The sequence below is a fragment of the Podarcis gaigeae genome (assembly GCF_964106915.1).
Source record: "Podarcis gaigeae genome assembly, chromosome: 16".
Classification (NCBI taxonomy): Eukaryota; Metazoa; Chordata; class Lepidosauria; order Squamata; family Lacertidae; genus Podarcis; species Podarcis gaigeae.
The window spans coordinates 26,688,390-26,701,789 of NC_139693.1; the positions used below are offsets into that span (position 1 = coordinate 26,688,390).

General features: G+C 45.5%; 1 protein-coding gene across 6 annotated transcripts in view; it reads right to left on the reverse strand.

Annotated features, from left to right (window-relative positions):
• PISD (phosphatidylserine decarboxylase) overlaps positions 1-13,400 on the reverse strand; it is a 38,002-nt gene that overhangs the window by 9,402 nt on the left and 15,200 nt on the right. Inside the window, exons 1-3 of one of the 6 annotated variants that reach the window (XM_083717443.1) lie at positions 11,635-11,730; positions 3,458-3,887; positions 763-928 (exon numbers count right to left, since the gene is read on the reverse strand). The exons of 1 other annotated variant lie outside the window; for it this stretch is intronic. In XM_083717443.1, the coding sequence (XP_083573569.1) occupies positions 763-928; positions 3,458-3,648 (357 nt within the window). In that variant the 5' untranslated portion in view covers positions 3,649-3,887; positions 11,635-11,730. Of the gene's footprint in view, positions 1-762; positions 929-3,457; positions 4,779-10,488; positions 10,649-10,852; positions 10,965-11,634; positions 11,731-11,965; positions 12,185-13,400 lie in introns of those variants that run through there. 4 more of the 6 variants (XM_083717445.1, XM_083717444.1, XM_083717447.1 and 1 more) reach the window with 4 other exon arrangements.

A 13,400-nucleotide genomic window follows, 5' to 3' on the forward strand; every position in this document is an offset into this window, starting at 1 on the left:
AAGGAGGAAAGTCAGCGTCAAAATAATAGTTGGACCGAAAAGCAAGTGAGCAATAGCCACTCTGAAAATCACGCTAATGGTTTTTCAGCTAATTATTCTTCTCAGCAACACTATTCCCATTTTTTTTAAAAAAAGGGAGGGGGAATGAATGAAATGGCTGTGAAGGTAGACTCCTGCCCAGCAGTTTCCTGGCACGACACAATTATATTCAAAATAATGGCACAATATGCTTGTAATACCAGCATGACTAAGGAACAAATGGCTTGTTTTAAAAACTCCTATACTATACAAGTTGACAGTGTCCTTTCATGTATTGCACACCCGCAGAGGTCTGGCACAGACATGTTTGCATGAAGGGATGCAACAAAGCATTCCTACAACATGTGCAGCGTCAATCTCCCAAAATATCACAGTGTCCAGTGAGGGTCCCTGCCCTCTCAGCAGCCATGGATGGTGTAAGCCAACATCCATCTTCGCATCGTAATAAATGCACCTTGGCTTATCCAGAATTTTCCTCTCATTTTCTCTCTAGGAGCTGATTCCACACATAACTTCCACACATGACGCTAGCAGGTGAAATTATCCACTAGAAGGAAATGCTCTCCAAGCACAGAAGCTCCACTAGTGATGTGATTGAGAAAGGAGTGGCAGGGGAAGGGCTCCATATGCCAGCTCTACTTCAGCCTTTTCTCCCTGCTAACAGCCACCCTCCTCCTCCAAATAAAGCGTCAGAAAGCGCAGTACAAACCTGCAAGCACTTACCCTGCTCATAGGCCTCCATCTCACTCTGGTCAAGGGTTTAAGAGCACCAAAAGGCAGAAGGTAATAGAGAATAGTCAGAGGCCAAGAACGGAGTTTCAGAGCGGGCCTAGACATACAGCTCAGCTGGCCCAACCTCCGCCTCAGGGCCAGCTGGGGAAATTGCAACCTGTAGGATCACACACACACACACAAAAACGGTCAGCCAACTTGAGCTCAGGCACTGATGACTCTCAAAAGTCAAGCACCTGGTCAATCAGAAGCACCTCTCTGTGGACACGGGAACATCTCTACCCTACCACCTGCCCATCCACCCACTCTTGCTCTTTCCCAAAAATAAAAGGCCAGGAACGAGTGTGAGAGTGTACTTGCTACTCAGCAGTTGTTTCAGAAGGGAAGCAAGGCTGTCTTTAGGCTGACCTGCCTAAGCCACACTCTACTTTTAGAACCACTCAATAAAAGGCTTCGCCCATAATCCACTAGAAAGAAAGCAAGGACACATTTGGAAAAGACAGAATACTCTCTAAAATATAATTCAGTGTGGACATGGAATTGTCTGCAGCAAAAGAGCTGTAATGGAGGGTGGCAGAGAGGCGTTATTACCAAGTAATGGAAGGTCTATCTTCCCACTGACGCTGTAGGATGAATCCAACATGGCCCCAGCCTTGTTCCCTGCTATTTGAGAACCTGTACTTCTGTGGGGCTTGCAGTAATCATACCCAAACTACTACTATGTAGAAAAGAGCACAGAGGGGGTTTCCTGCCTTTCTTTTGGGGTCCCAAGGAAACTTTGTCAGGCAAATCCTAGTGAAGGAGCTGCTAAGGCTAAAAGTTACCAGCCAGTAACAGGTCCTGCACAGAGCCAGGGATAGGATCCTACAGCAGTAGGGCTGCATGAAACCAGGAAAATGTTACATCCTAAGCCATCCAGGGAGACCAAAAGGTCTCGCCTAAAGCAGAACACACCTGCTACTAAGCACCAAAGGTTCACTCCACTTCCAGGGTGGTTATAAGAATTCTAAGGTCTCAAATATAGAATAAATGTTCATAAATGTACAAGGCAAACACGTACATAAGGATATAAACCACGTGTCTGAAATAGTAGAGGAGAACAATCCTGAAGCCATTTTGACTCTCCCAAATTGACCTCAAATATTTCTCTGCAAGGAGGAAGGAAATGGGAAAAGCTTTCCAATTGTCTTTGGACTGTAGGGGCTTACACCTCCCTGCAAATACAGTCTGGCAAGTATCTGTTAAACTATCAATACGTATGAGAGATTCAGGAACTAAAGTGTTTATCATCTCAAAGGAATGGCCAGGCTACCCAGAAAATATCAGGTATCCTGGCAGACGGGAGAGAAGCAACACTCTCAAATTTCTGCTGGAGACCGCCTCCTTCTGTGATGTATGTATGATGTTTTGGGGGGTGGTCTTGGGTTACAAGGTAGGCAATTTCAAAAGTCTTTATAGGGGCTTGCACACCATTGTTCTGGGTCTCTCTTACCTCCTTGCAAGGAGGGGAGGGAACTCTGTTGCAACAGAAAAATAAAAATCTGCCTTGCTTTCTATGAATCTTGCCCCCATCAATTGATCTCTGACCGATCACGGACTTAGGGGACTCGGTTCCTTGGGGAGTGTGGCAGCAAAAGCCAATCCCCTTATTTTCTTTCTATAACAGTTCCCTGGGCCTTCAGAAAGTCAAGGGGTTCTACACCTCTTGCCATGGGACTGAGGCCAGAGGAACCTCTCACTGGACAAAAGCAAAAAAAAAGAGACCAGTGCTGTTTTGATTATTCTTTCTGGACAGGTAATTCTCTGCTTTCCTGTTTTAAATTACCTGCATTTTTGGAACAACAACTGAATAAACCTCCACTTGGCTGCAGCCACTGGCACTTCAATCTCCTTTGAGCCTAAAAGTGATCACTTGCTTAGTAGGCCTGTTCCTTGCCCACACACAGTTCACCCATATCAGGGAGAAAAGAAGAACCCATCCCTTTACTTCCTTCTAAGGAGGAAGCGGCAAGAGAGTCTATGGGACACTCCCAAGCAAACATTCTGGTCAGGATCTGGACCCAGAGTGAAAATTGGGGAATAGGAGTGCTTTGGGGTCCTGATGAGGTCAATGAAGGCTCAAGCAATTCCCCACAAATAAGGGGCAGCCAGGTTTCCTTAGGGTCAAAGAAGAGCAAAGTTTACTAATCTTCAAAGGGAAGCTCGGCCTGGAGGGGGGAGGCTGTAATGGGGCCTCATGGATGCTGCTCAGCCTCCTCTCACTGGCTGGACCCACAGAGGGGAGCTCAAAGAAAAAGATGCCTCTCTCTTGCCTCCTTCTTCTTCCTCCATCTCCCCCCTTTCACTGCAGACAATCATGGGCCAATCCCCGCAGAGCTGCAGCTAGCTGTAAAGCATCCTTGCTTGCCCCCACATGGCCCTTCTTTTCCACACACACACCCAGTTGCTCTATTTCACTCTTGCCCCACTCCTCAAAAAGGCTTGGAAGGGGGAAAGGATGCCCAACTCCAGTGCAACACCCACTTTGACTGTCAATCAAGCGCATAAAGAGCTTGGGAGTAAATTGGGCCAAACAAAGGCTTTGCAAGCAGCTGCCACTCTTCCTCCCTCCCTTCCTCCCCTTCCTTCCCCCCTCCCCCTTCCTTCCAGCACCTTCTGACAAAGCAAAACATATGCTAGACAGTACCTGAAATGGGCTCTCCTATTTGGGGTGCCCCCACCTGGGCCCGGATTTTCCAGCTGCGGGTGCTGCTCCCCAGCACAGCTGCCACTGCTGCCACCATTCCCTGAGCTCAGCCTCCGGACATGAATTCTAACTTTGTGGAGGTTGCAGCAAGAACGAGGAGGGTTAGATAAAGCTTTGCAGCATCTCACCATTTCCCTGAGTGCAGCTCTGGTCCCTGCAGGGCGCTTGACTGACACATCGTCCTCTTTCTCTCTCTCAATATTTCTCTTCCTTCCTCCTCTCTTCTGCCTCTCTTTCCCTCACTCACTTCTGGGCACAAGAGGGAAAGGTGCGATGTCACGGCTCTCAATTTTCCCTGCCGCCGCTGCTGGCTGCCGGTCTTCCCTCCTCCGATCTGCCCCTGCCTCTTGCCCTCTTAGGACGGTCTCAGCTATTGCAAACAAACAAGCATTGTGTCACAGTCCGACATCCTCCTGCAGAGACAAAAGCAAGCCCTTCCCACATGCCAGCCCTGCGCTATGAGGCTCTGCTTCAGCCAGGGGCTGCCATTGGAGCCGGGCTCCGGCGCCAACGAATCTGGAGCTGCCTGCGAGGACTGATGCACTATTGTCAGAAGTGCAGCCCGCCAGCCCTGCACATCTCTCCCTATAGCCAGGCTGAATGCAAGCAAGCAGGCGGAGAGGGGGGAGGGGAAGGGAAGGGGAGGGGAAGGGAAGGGAAGGGGGAGGCAATCCCAGCTATGACTCTGCAGTGCAGCAACTCCATCTCCCTCAGTTGTGGGCTGCTGTTCAGTCAGGTCTGCATGCAGCACTCATGTTGCCAGAGAAACATTTCCTGCCCACATTGCCCAGCCAAAGCACACACCACTCCAAGCAGGGAGGGAGCCTCCCATCACAGGCAAGAGGAATGCCCCCCACTGAGCCTGCAGGAGGCCCTCTATCGCATGCTGCACAGCTAGGAACAGATGGAGGCCACAGGAATCAGCCATCTCTTCCCGGAGGAATAGGCAGAGGCAAACTCTTAAGCAGATTCTTCAAAAACAAAAAACTCAGGAGGCACATATTTATGAATATTCACAAGTGCATATTGTTCGTTCTCTCATTTCCCAAAGGCTGCGCCTCAAAGCCTGTGACTACTCAGGTCATATTATAGACTAAAACTGGGTGGTAAGAGGAGGACTGACCAACCATGGAAGTTAAGAGGGCCAGAGGCACAGACCAGAATAAACCTGCTTATATTGGACTTCACTCTCAAAGTAACAGCCAAGCAATGTAGAGTTGTTTAGTCAAGAAACAATGTTTAGTAAGAAAACCATTAACTTCGTTACTGGTCCCCCGGCACAGCCAAAATGCATAATGCATGCTTATTTTGGACAGGAAGTTAGTATAGTGAAGCAAGTTCTTCTTATTTAACTAATGGCCACACAGATATTCCCCATTTCTTAAATTCATCCAACATGTACACTTTAAACGCTGCCCATGATTTCAAGGAAGCTTATTTCCACATCAATACCAGTTAGCACCACATTTGAAGGCCATCGTTGCTGGACAAAACTAATGGCACCAGTTCCTCCTACACAAGCCTCACTGTTGTGAATGTGAGTTACACAAGAGCATTCATTTCTTACTGGTTTCTTCTGGTTTTCCATTAATTCCCAGCCTTTACCATTGCTTCAAATTTACAGAATTTGTGGTGACTACATTCTAAATTAGATTACTATTATCTTTCTATGCACATGTATCCCCCCCCTCCTTGCACCCCACCAGTTTCCAGAGCAGCCTTTGCTGATTTGGTCCCTCCAGATGTTTTAGAATACAAGTTCCATCAGCCCCAGCATCCTTGAATGGCTGTGCTGGGTGGGGCTCATGGGAGTTGCTGTCCAAAACATTTGAAAGGCACCAGGCTGCTCTAGAACATGATCTCCTTCTGCCTGCCAAGGCCCAAAGAAAGGAAGGGATCCAAGCAGGCAAAGGACCCAGCAGCACAACTACAAAGTTGGAACCCAAAGGCAGCATTTCAAAATCAGCAAAACTGCCCAATACAGCAGGGCTTTCCTGGGTCAATTGGCAATGGTTTCTTTAATATATCTCTGTCTATCAATTAACCTCTTCTTTCCCCCTGTTATATTTGCAAATAAAAAACAGGGTGGAGTGCACTTTTAAGGGCTCCATCTCCAGCTCAGCTCTCCAGCCTCCTCTCACCTAGCAAATGCCCCAGGCACTCCTAGGACACAATGACCACAGCGCCATGTGCCACCCAACTGCTGGCACTGCTGTGTCTGGGGCAACAGATGTAGCAACAGGCCTGGCAAAGAGTGATAGGCTTCCTTAGCCAGCAGCCACTGTAGCTGACCTGGGGGTAGCTTTTTGAGGCTGCTGGGTTGTAGGCTCCGGGAGCCAGCCATGTCTGCTCAGGCTCAATGCCTACGGCAGTGCAGAAGAATGTTCCTTGCCAATACTCTGGGAATTTCTGTCATCTGCCTGCTCAGGTTGCCATGGCTCTCTGTTAAGCCAAGCAATACTTCTTTCACCAAGCTTCCAAGAAACACAGCCAATCCTTAAAGTGCTGGGGGGAGCCAACTGGACAAAAGAGTGGCTTGAATAATGGTGGCAGGATGACTTTCTCCCCTCCCCCTCGCATTCCAGACGGGCTGAGTCTGCTCTCCTGAGTCTCCCACACCGGGAATTTGTTCAGCAACCTTTTTTCATGCTGCCTTCGGAGATCACACCTCCGTATTTGCCTTTTACGCAGAAAAGGCCAGGGCAGATTGCAATCATTACAAACAGCATATTCCACTTGGTGCTATTCAGAAGTCATTTCCAAATGTTTCCCCCTCATCAGTGGGGCAGTCTATGGACTGTTCCATAACCGCCATCTCTTCTGCCACACTGGAAACCACAGCCTTCCCCAACTCAATGCCTTCCAGATGTTTTAGACTACAACTTCCAGCAGCCCCAGCCAGCAATGTTGTGCTGGAGTAGGAAATATGGCTTTGTTGGCTGGGACATATGGAAGTTTTAGCCCCAAACATCTAGAGGACCCTAGGCTGCTGGAAAGCATTACAGCCAAACATCCAGCAGGAGGTTCCTTCACTTTGGCCTTAAAATGCAGAGCTCCTGCTCATTTCCATTGGGCTTGCACAGGGGCAGTTCCTGCTGTTGCACTCTAGGGATCAGACCTACCTGTCTTCCAATCTGCTGCTACCCTCAGAAACGCCCCAAACCCACCACCTAAGGCAACTATCTCTAGGAAGGCCTGCCTCTGTTTTGAAGCAAAGCATAACTGGGGATGACACTCAACTGCCTCGCTTCCTGAAAGGTCTTACTGAAACAGGCATTTGCTGCTGGGTTTCTCTTCTGAGCTCCAAGGTGCTCTGCAGAAATGATCTGTCAATCTAGGGCAGTGTCTTAAATCAAATACTCTTTTTCATGATTATGGTATCCCTGTGTTTTCTAGCCACTCACTACTTCCACTGAATTTTTAACTTCACTTGAGTATGGCTGTAGAAACAGGCTTATATACAGCAGAGGAAAACATCTCATTCTTTGGATGAGAAGCAAAGAATGCAGTTCAATGGCCTAGATCCAGAGTAAGTTAGCTGAACTTTGTTACCATTGAAATCAATGAGACTAGGGATTATTATTATTCATAATAATTAAATTCATCAGTCACTTTATACAAAAGAGAAGGTCTCAAAGCAGATTAACAGTATATAATACAATACATAAAAGCGATTTAAAACAAATAACTACCTGCCATTCCCAGGGTCATTATTTTTATTTTTATTTTATTATTTCCTAACTATAACATCCTTCATCTGGTGATCACAGGGTGGATATATATATGGTACAAACATTGTAACAGACAAAAACAATACCCTCCGCCAGTTTATTTCTAAGGCCCTTGAAAAAATATTTCATCCATGGGTAAGCAAATACTGGGCATCCTTGATTTGGAGGTGAAATGCTGAAATCACTGCCAAATGCTGCTTGAAGAGAAGAGACAGCTAAGGCTTCAGAATGCAAGTGAAGATATCATCTAAGCAGGGCCGGCCACCCATTCAAAGCCCTCACCTGCCCCCCACCCCCCGGTCTGTTCATAACCTCTGCAGCTGCAGGGTCCATTTCTTCAGTAAAGAAAAACAGAAAGGCAAAAAGATGGCTACCTGATTCATAAGAGAAAGAGAGAGACATGCAGGCTTCACAGAGTAGAAAGTTCCCCAGAGGAAGTGGCCAAGAGAGACGGAAGTGCTCAGTTCACCCCTTAAAGCTATGCTCAAACAGAGAAATTCTTGCAAGTCCCTGAAGAACAACCATCATTATGCTCTTAAGGCAAAGTTTAGCTTTGCTTGGCTACATTTATTTCACTGCTTTTTTTAAAGAATTAAATGTAGAGTCCGTATTTCTGTTTTATTATTAACACTGAAAATTATTCTGACTTTTTCAACTGGAAGTTCCAGCTTCACCTTGATGCACCTCCTGGCCTTGCACTAATACCAAGTGGCTCTAAAAGGAGCTCTGGTCTCAAGTACTTCAGGAGCCAAAAAAAGCACAAAAGTCCTGCGGCCAGATTTTAAGCATCTCACTTGCAACATCAGGTTGTACTTTGTGAACTTTGCTGCCACCTGGGAAAAGGGATAGAGTTTGCCAAGTACAGTCGTACCTTGGAAGTCGAACAGAATCCATTCCAGAAGTCCGTTCGACTTCCAAAACGTTTGAAAACCAAATTGCAGCTTCTGATCGGCTGCAGGAAACTCCTGCAGCCAATCGGAAGCCGCATCAGACACTCAGGTTCCAAAAGAATGTTTGCAAACCAGAACAATCACTTCTGGGTTTGCAACGTTTGGGAGCTAAAACGTCCGAGTTCCAGGGCCTTCGGGATCCAAGATACGACTGTACTCTTATCCACCTGACCCCCAAGATTGCAGTCTGAGAGGGCAACAGAGAGAAACACCCCAACATTCCATCTCATCAGAGCACTTTCTTGGAACTGACTGTTTTAAATGGAGAATAGATTTGTCAGTATTGGGTCGCAGTGTCATGTTTTTCCAGTCAAATTCAGTTCTGTGGAAATTTGTGAATTTAAGAAAGAAAATCCTCATGGAAATTAATCAGCATTTTAGGGCAAATTTATCCTAATAAGCACCCTTTTAATGCAATTTTGACTAATATACATGTTTTTGCAAAGCAATTTCCCCTAATATAATGTATTTTTGTATGCTGTTTTCACAAATACTGTATATGCATTTTCATGCATACTTTACCCAAATATACAGTTGCACTTTGGTTGTCAAACAGAATCTGTTCTGGAAGTCCATTCGACTTCCGAAAACATTCGACAAGCAAGGCACGGCTTCCAATTGGCTGCAGGAGCGTCCTGCACTCAATTGGAAGCCGTGGAAGCCATGTAGGACGTTCAGCTTCCAAAGAACATTCACAAACCGGAGCACTCACTTCTGTGTTTGTAGCGTTCCAGAGCCAAAACGTTTGAGTCGCAAGGCGTTTGAGATCCAAGGTACAACTGTATGCTTAAAAAACCCACAACTTATTGCTTGGCTGGGGAACTGCACTGTAATTCATTCGGTGATCTTTTCAGAAAGTGTGAATCTGGTAAATTTGCCTTTAAAAGTAAACTGAAGTGAATTTCTCCCTCACCCCTGGCTTTAAATTCACTCAAATATTCCAGTTCCACGACACTCACCACACCTCTGTAAACCCAAGAGAATGACCATCTTTTAGTCTACATACAAACAAAACTGTGGTAAAAGCTCCTGGCTAGACAGCCTTATTTTTTCCTCACTTTTGATTAATACTTTGGTGATTAAAAATGATGTATATGTACAGGGCGATATGCTGAATTATAACCAGCTTAGATTCTGACTGCTCAAGCAAGCAGATCTGGCAATCTTCACCTATTTATAAGAAGCAGATTAATAAATGTGTTTCTTGGATGTAACACTTCAGGCTGCAGATGGAGACTCACATGGCAGAATTCTCCTCTATTAAGAACAATAGTAACAACAACAACATTATCCTTGCACATAGAAAGCTTACATGTCAGGAAGAATTGAAATGTTACTTTGCTGTGTGCAGGGAACTCCTGCAAAGAAAGGAGCATTCAGTTATCGAGGCAGCACATGCTAAATCTGACCTAATAACGGAAACATAAATCATGCGTCTGACACAAACTGAAAGAAGTCACATGATTTTCCAGACAGCCTTCACCATGTAGCAGAGAATGGCAATGCAATTATGTATACATTCAATTGAAGGCAAACCTCTTGTTTTTATTAACTCTTTGTAAAAATTTGAGACAGTATACAGTACAAGTGCTGAAAGGGCTCCATACTCTATGACTACTATAGGTCAGTGGCAGAACAGGTGCTTTGCACACAAGAAGTCCAAGGTTCAATCTCTCCAGCTATAGAAGGGTCAGGTTATGGGAAAGAATTATCTGTCTGCTGCTGGGGCTGCAGTCCAACAACATCTGAAGGGCACCAGGGTGGCAAAGGCTGCTTAAGAGGAATGCCACAGCCAGGGCAAATGAAATGCTACTTAAAGTTCTCCAGTTATTCTGATGATGTTTTTATTTCTCAAATGGGAAGTACCGTATTTTTTCATGTACCGTATTTTTTCCTTTAAAATAATGTCCAAATTTTGAGGGTGTGTTATACACGGATATCCCATTTTCTTAAATCAGAGTCCTCCAAAATAGGAGGCATCTTATACATGGGGGTGTCTTAAATACGGTAGTTATTTCCATGTGAAAACCATAGAAATAACATTAGGAAATAACTTTCACTGACATCATCAGCACCCCCTTCACAAAGTCCTCACCCCATTTATTAAAATCACATCAAGCAGATGCAATTATAATAAACAGGGGCACTATCTCTTAATACTATTATTGTAACAGCAGGAGAATGTGCATGTGCATTGTAGAAAGCAGTTTACATTATGTCAACTAAATATTTAACAAGCAATTAAATTCTCAAGCATATTCCCAGGAAGAAAAAGCTTTCCGCAACTCACATCTTTGCATGCAAGACTGCCAGGAAGCTGAAGCCCTGGTTCAGAACTAAAGCAACCTTGCCCAAATAGCTGTTTTGGGTAGAAACTCTTCCAGGCTAGATGTAAAGGATCACTGCTGTAGACTTAACACAGACCAAAAAATAATAATCTGAATAACAACCCCCACTTCTTTCTAAAAACACACAAAAGGGCAAAAAACGTCCTGAGACCTCTGGTATAGGGTGGTATATAAATTCAATTAATAATAATAATCACCACCACCACTATCTCATATTTAGATAGTGAGAAAGCTTGTAACAAGTAAGAGATAAATTATATACATCTCAACATGGAATCTGAAATTTTGCAATAACTGAAAAAATACCCGTTACTCATCCTCTCATGGAGTGCAGGCTCAGAACACTGGCTCAGTCTGGTACTTTCATTAAGAGATCAACAGAAAGTGGAAACTGCCTCTTTCAGCTGAAGTTTCAGTTACTTGGACTTGCAGGATGAGAACTCTTAAGGTTGTTCCATCTCTCTCATAAAATACAGATATCCCCCAAATGCAAGAATATGCCTCGTGCTTCTTTAAGAGGCGGCGGCAAGGCAGAAAGCCTAAGAGTGAGGAAGGAGGGGCGATAAAACTCATGATGATAACAAGGCACTCTGACTCCCACCGGTTGCTCACAGGCTCTGCCCAGCGTGTACAGAGACCAGCAGGGGGCTGGGAAGCTGCTGATGAGTCATTAGGGCTCTCACAAACGCCCCAAAATATTTCAGGCTGAGGCTTGAAAAAGGAAGTTTGAAAAAGGAAGCCCTCTTGGTCTGAAAGAGCGGCTTTGCGAAAAGCACTAAACCGGTTTATAGGAAGTCCAAAGTACTTTCTACACACAGTGGATTAAAGAGCATCGCACTTTTGTGTGGACTTTCTGAATAGTGTGATCACTTATCCTGAACTAATTTGGATGCTTTTCAAGGCTACAACCCCGTCATAAAAGAAACCCCATTAAAGAGGGGAAACTCAAAACTACCTCATCTTTCTATCCCAGGACTGTAATTAAAATTTTATTCACACGAAAAGACTCTCTACAGAGGAGAAACAGTAGAAAACAGTAGACCATGTGAATATATTTAGCTACCCGATCTTCAGGGGCTCTCAAGCACCTTTGCAAGGGCAAAAGGTTGGGCGCTGTAGGCTGGGATGGTGTCTGCCTTCCTCAAATCTTGGCTCCGCTGTACTGTCACCGGCTCCAACTGCAGACTGTTGTTGCTCCAGCTCCTTTTATAAACCACTGTGGGAGGGGAGAGGGAGGGCAAGCCCCTCCTTCTGTCCACTAAGTCCCCTTTCTCACTGTTTCCAAGCTTAGCTGACTGGGGCACTTCTCCAGCTTTCAGACAAAAGGAACAATAACCACACTTCCCAGATCTTAACTCACATTCCTCCTCCACTTATCCCTATGCACTTCCAGGAAACATATTTAAACCAGCAACTCACAAGTTTGCAGTCAAAATTATCAGCCAGCCACAGCCATAAGCACTTGCTGTTGCCAGGCACCAAATATACTCTTCCTCTCCCGACAAGCACAGACAGTCCTTCAGGGGTGGGCAGATTGTGCAAGCCTCTGTCCAGTAACCAGAAGAAGCCAGATGGTAGCATAGCAGCAGCTGCACCTTTTCCAGAAGGGGGTTTCCGCTGCATTTGTTTAGCAACTTTGTATTGTTCTGCCTGCTTTGTATTGTATTAGCAATCTGCTTTTTAAATCTATATTAATATATTATTTAATCTATATTATTGCTATAGTGCTTCATTTTGGTTTATTATAAGCTGCCTTGTGCCTTCTGCTTTGCAAATAAATGCATGGTAGAAATTTTACTGCAAACAAATAAAGCACTTAGTGATTTGTTTGATTAAGGAGGAATACCAATCTTGTTAAATAAATGAAAATACATAAATAAAAACTGGCAAAATTCTGGCTAAAAAATGTTGGCATAACTAAATGTTTGTAGCATTCCCCAATAGATTTTCTTTGTAGAAATGTCTCTGTTTTGCATATGTGCTCTTTGTAAGGATCACAGGAAGCTCTATTTACACAGAGACATATCATTGGGTCCCTCTACCTTAGTAGCTCTCCGGGGTTTCAGACGGGCTATTCCCAGCCCTACCTGGAAATGTTGCCATGGATTGTGCCTGATAATTTCTGCATGCAAAGCCAAGGCTCTGCCACTGAGCTACAGCCTTCAAAGAAAGCTAACTTTTACTGAGTCAGACCAGTTGGTCCTTCTAGGTCAGGGGTCGGCAAGGTTTACCTCACCTGGGCCGGTTCACTCCAGTGGAGATCCCTCCATGGGCCGGACTGCGCACGCACATGAGCGCACCCACCCACAATTTCCTGCGTCTGCGCAGACGCGATTTCAGCACTGTGGAAGTGAGTCCCTGCACTGCACTGGTTTAGTGCAGAGCGCAGGGACTTGCCAAGCAGGCGGCTCGGTTCGGGGCCGGTTCGGGGGCCGGTTAAACGACCCCCGTGGGACGCTTGTGGCCCATGGGCCTTAGGTTGCCTACCCCTGATCTAGGTCAGTACTGTCTTCATGATCTGCAGGGAGAATCAGATGGTGAGAGATGATATAATGTCTTCCCCAGCCAGGCTTTGATTCAAGAAGTTACCTTGAGGGCACTCCTCCCACAACCACCAATTCTACCATGTGGGTCCTCCACCCCCGGAGGACTGTGGGTTGTGAATTCTGCCTGTAGTTATTCCACAGAAGCCAGGTGTCACAGGGTTGGGAATATTATATGTCTGCCAACAAGGCACCAAGTGGTTCTACCCTAAACAAACCACTACCACCCCATACAATTACCCAGGCCTTGTTCCAAAACCCTTTGCTATGCCAAGTGATGCCATCAGCTGTACAGAGCAGTGTCTTTAGTG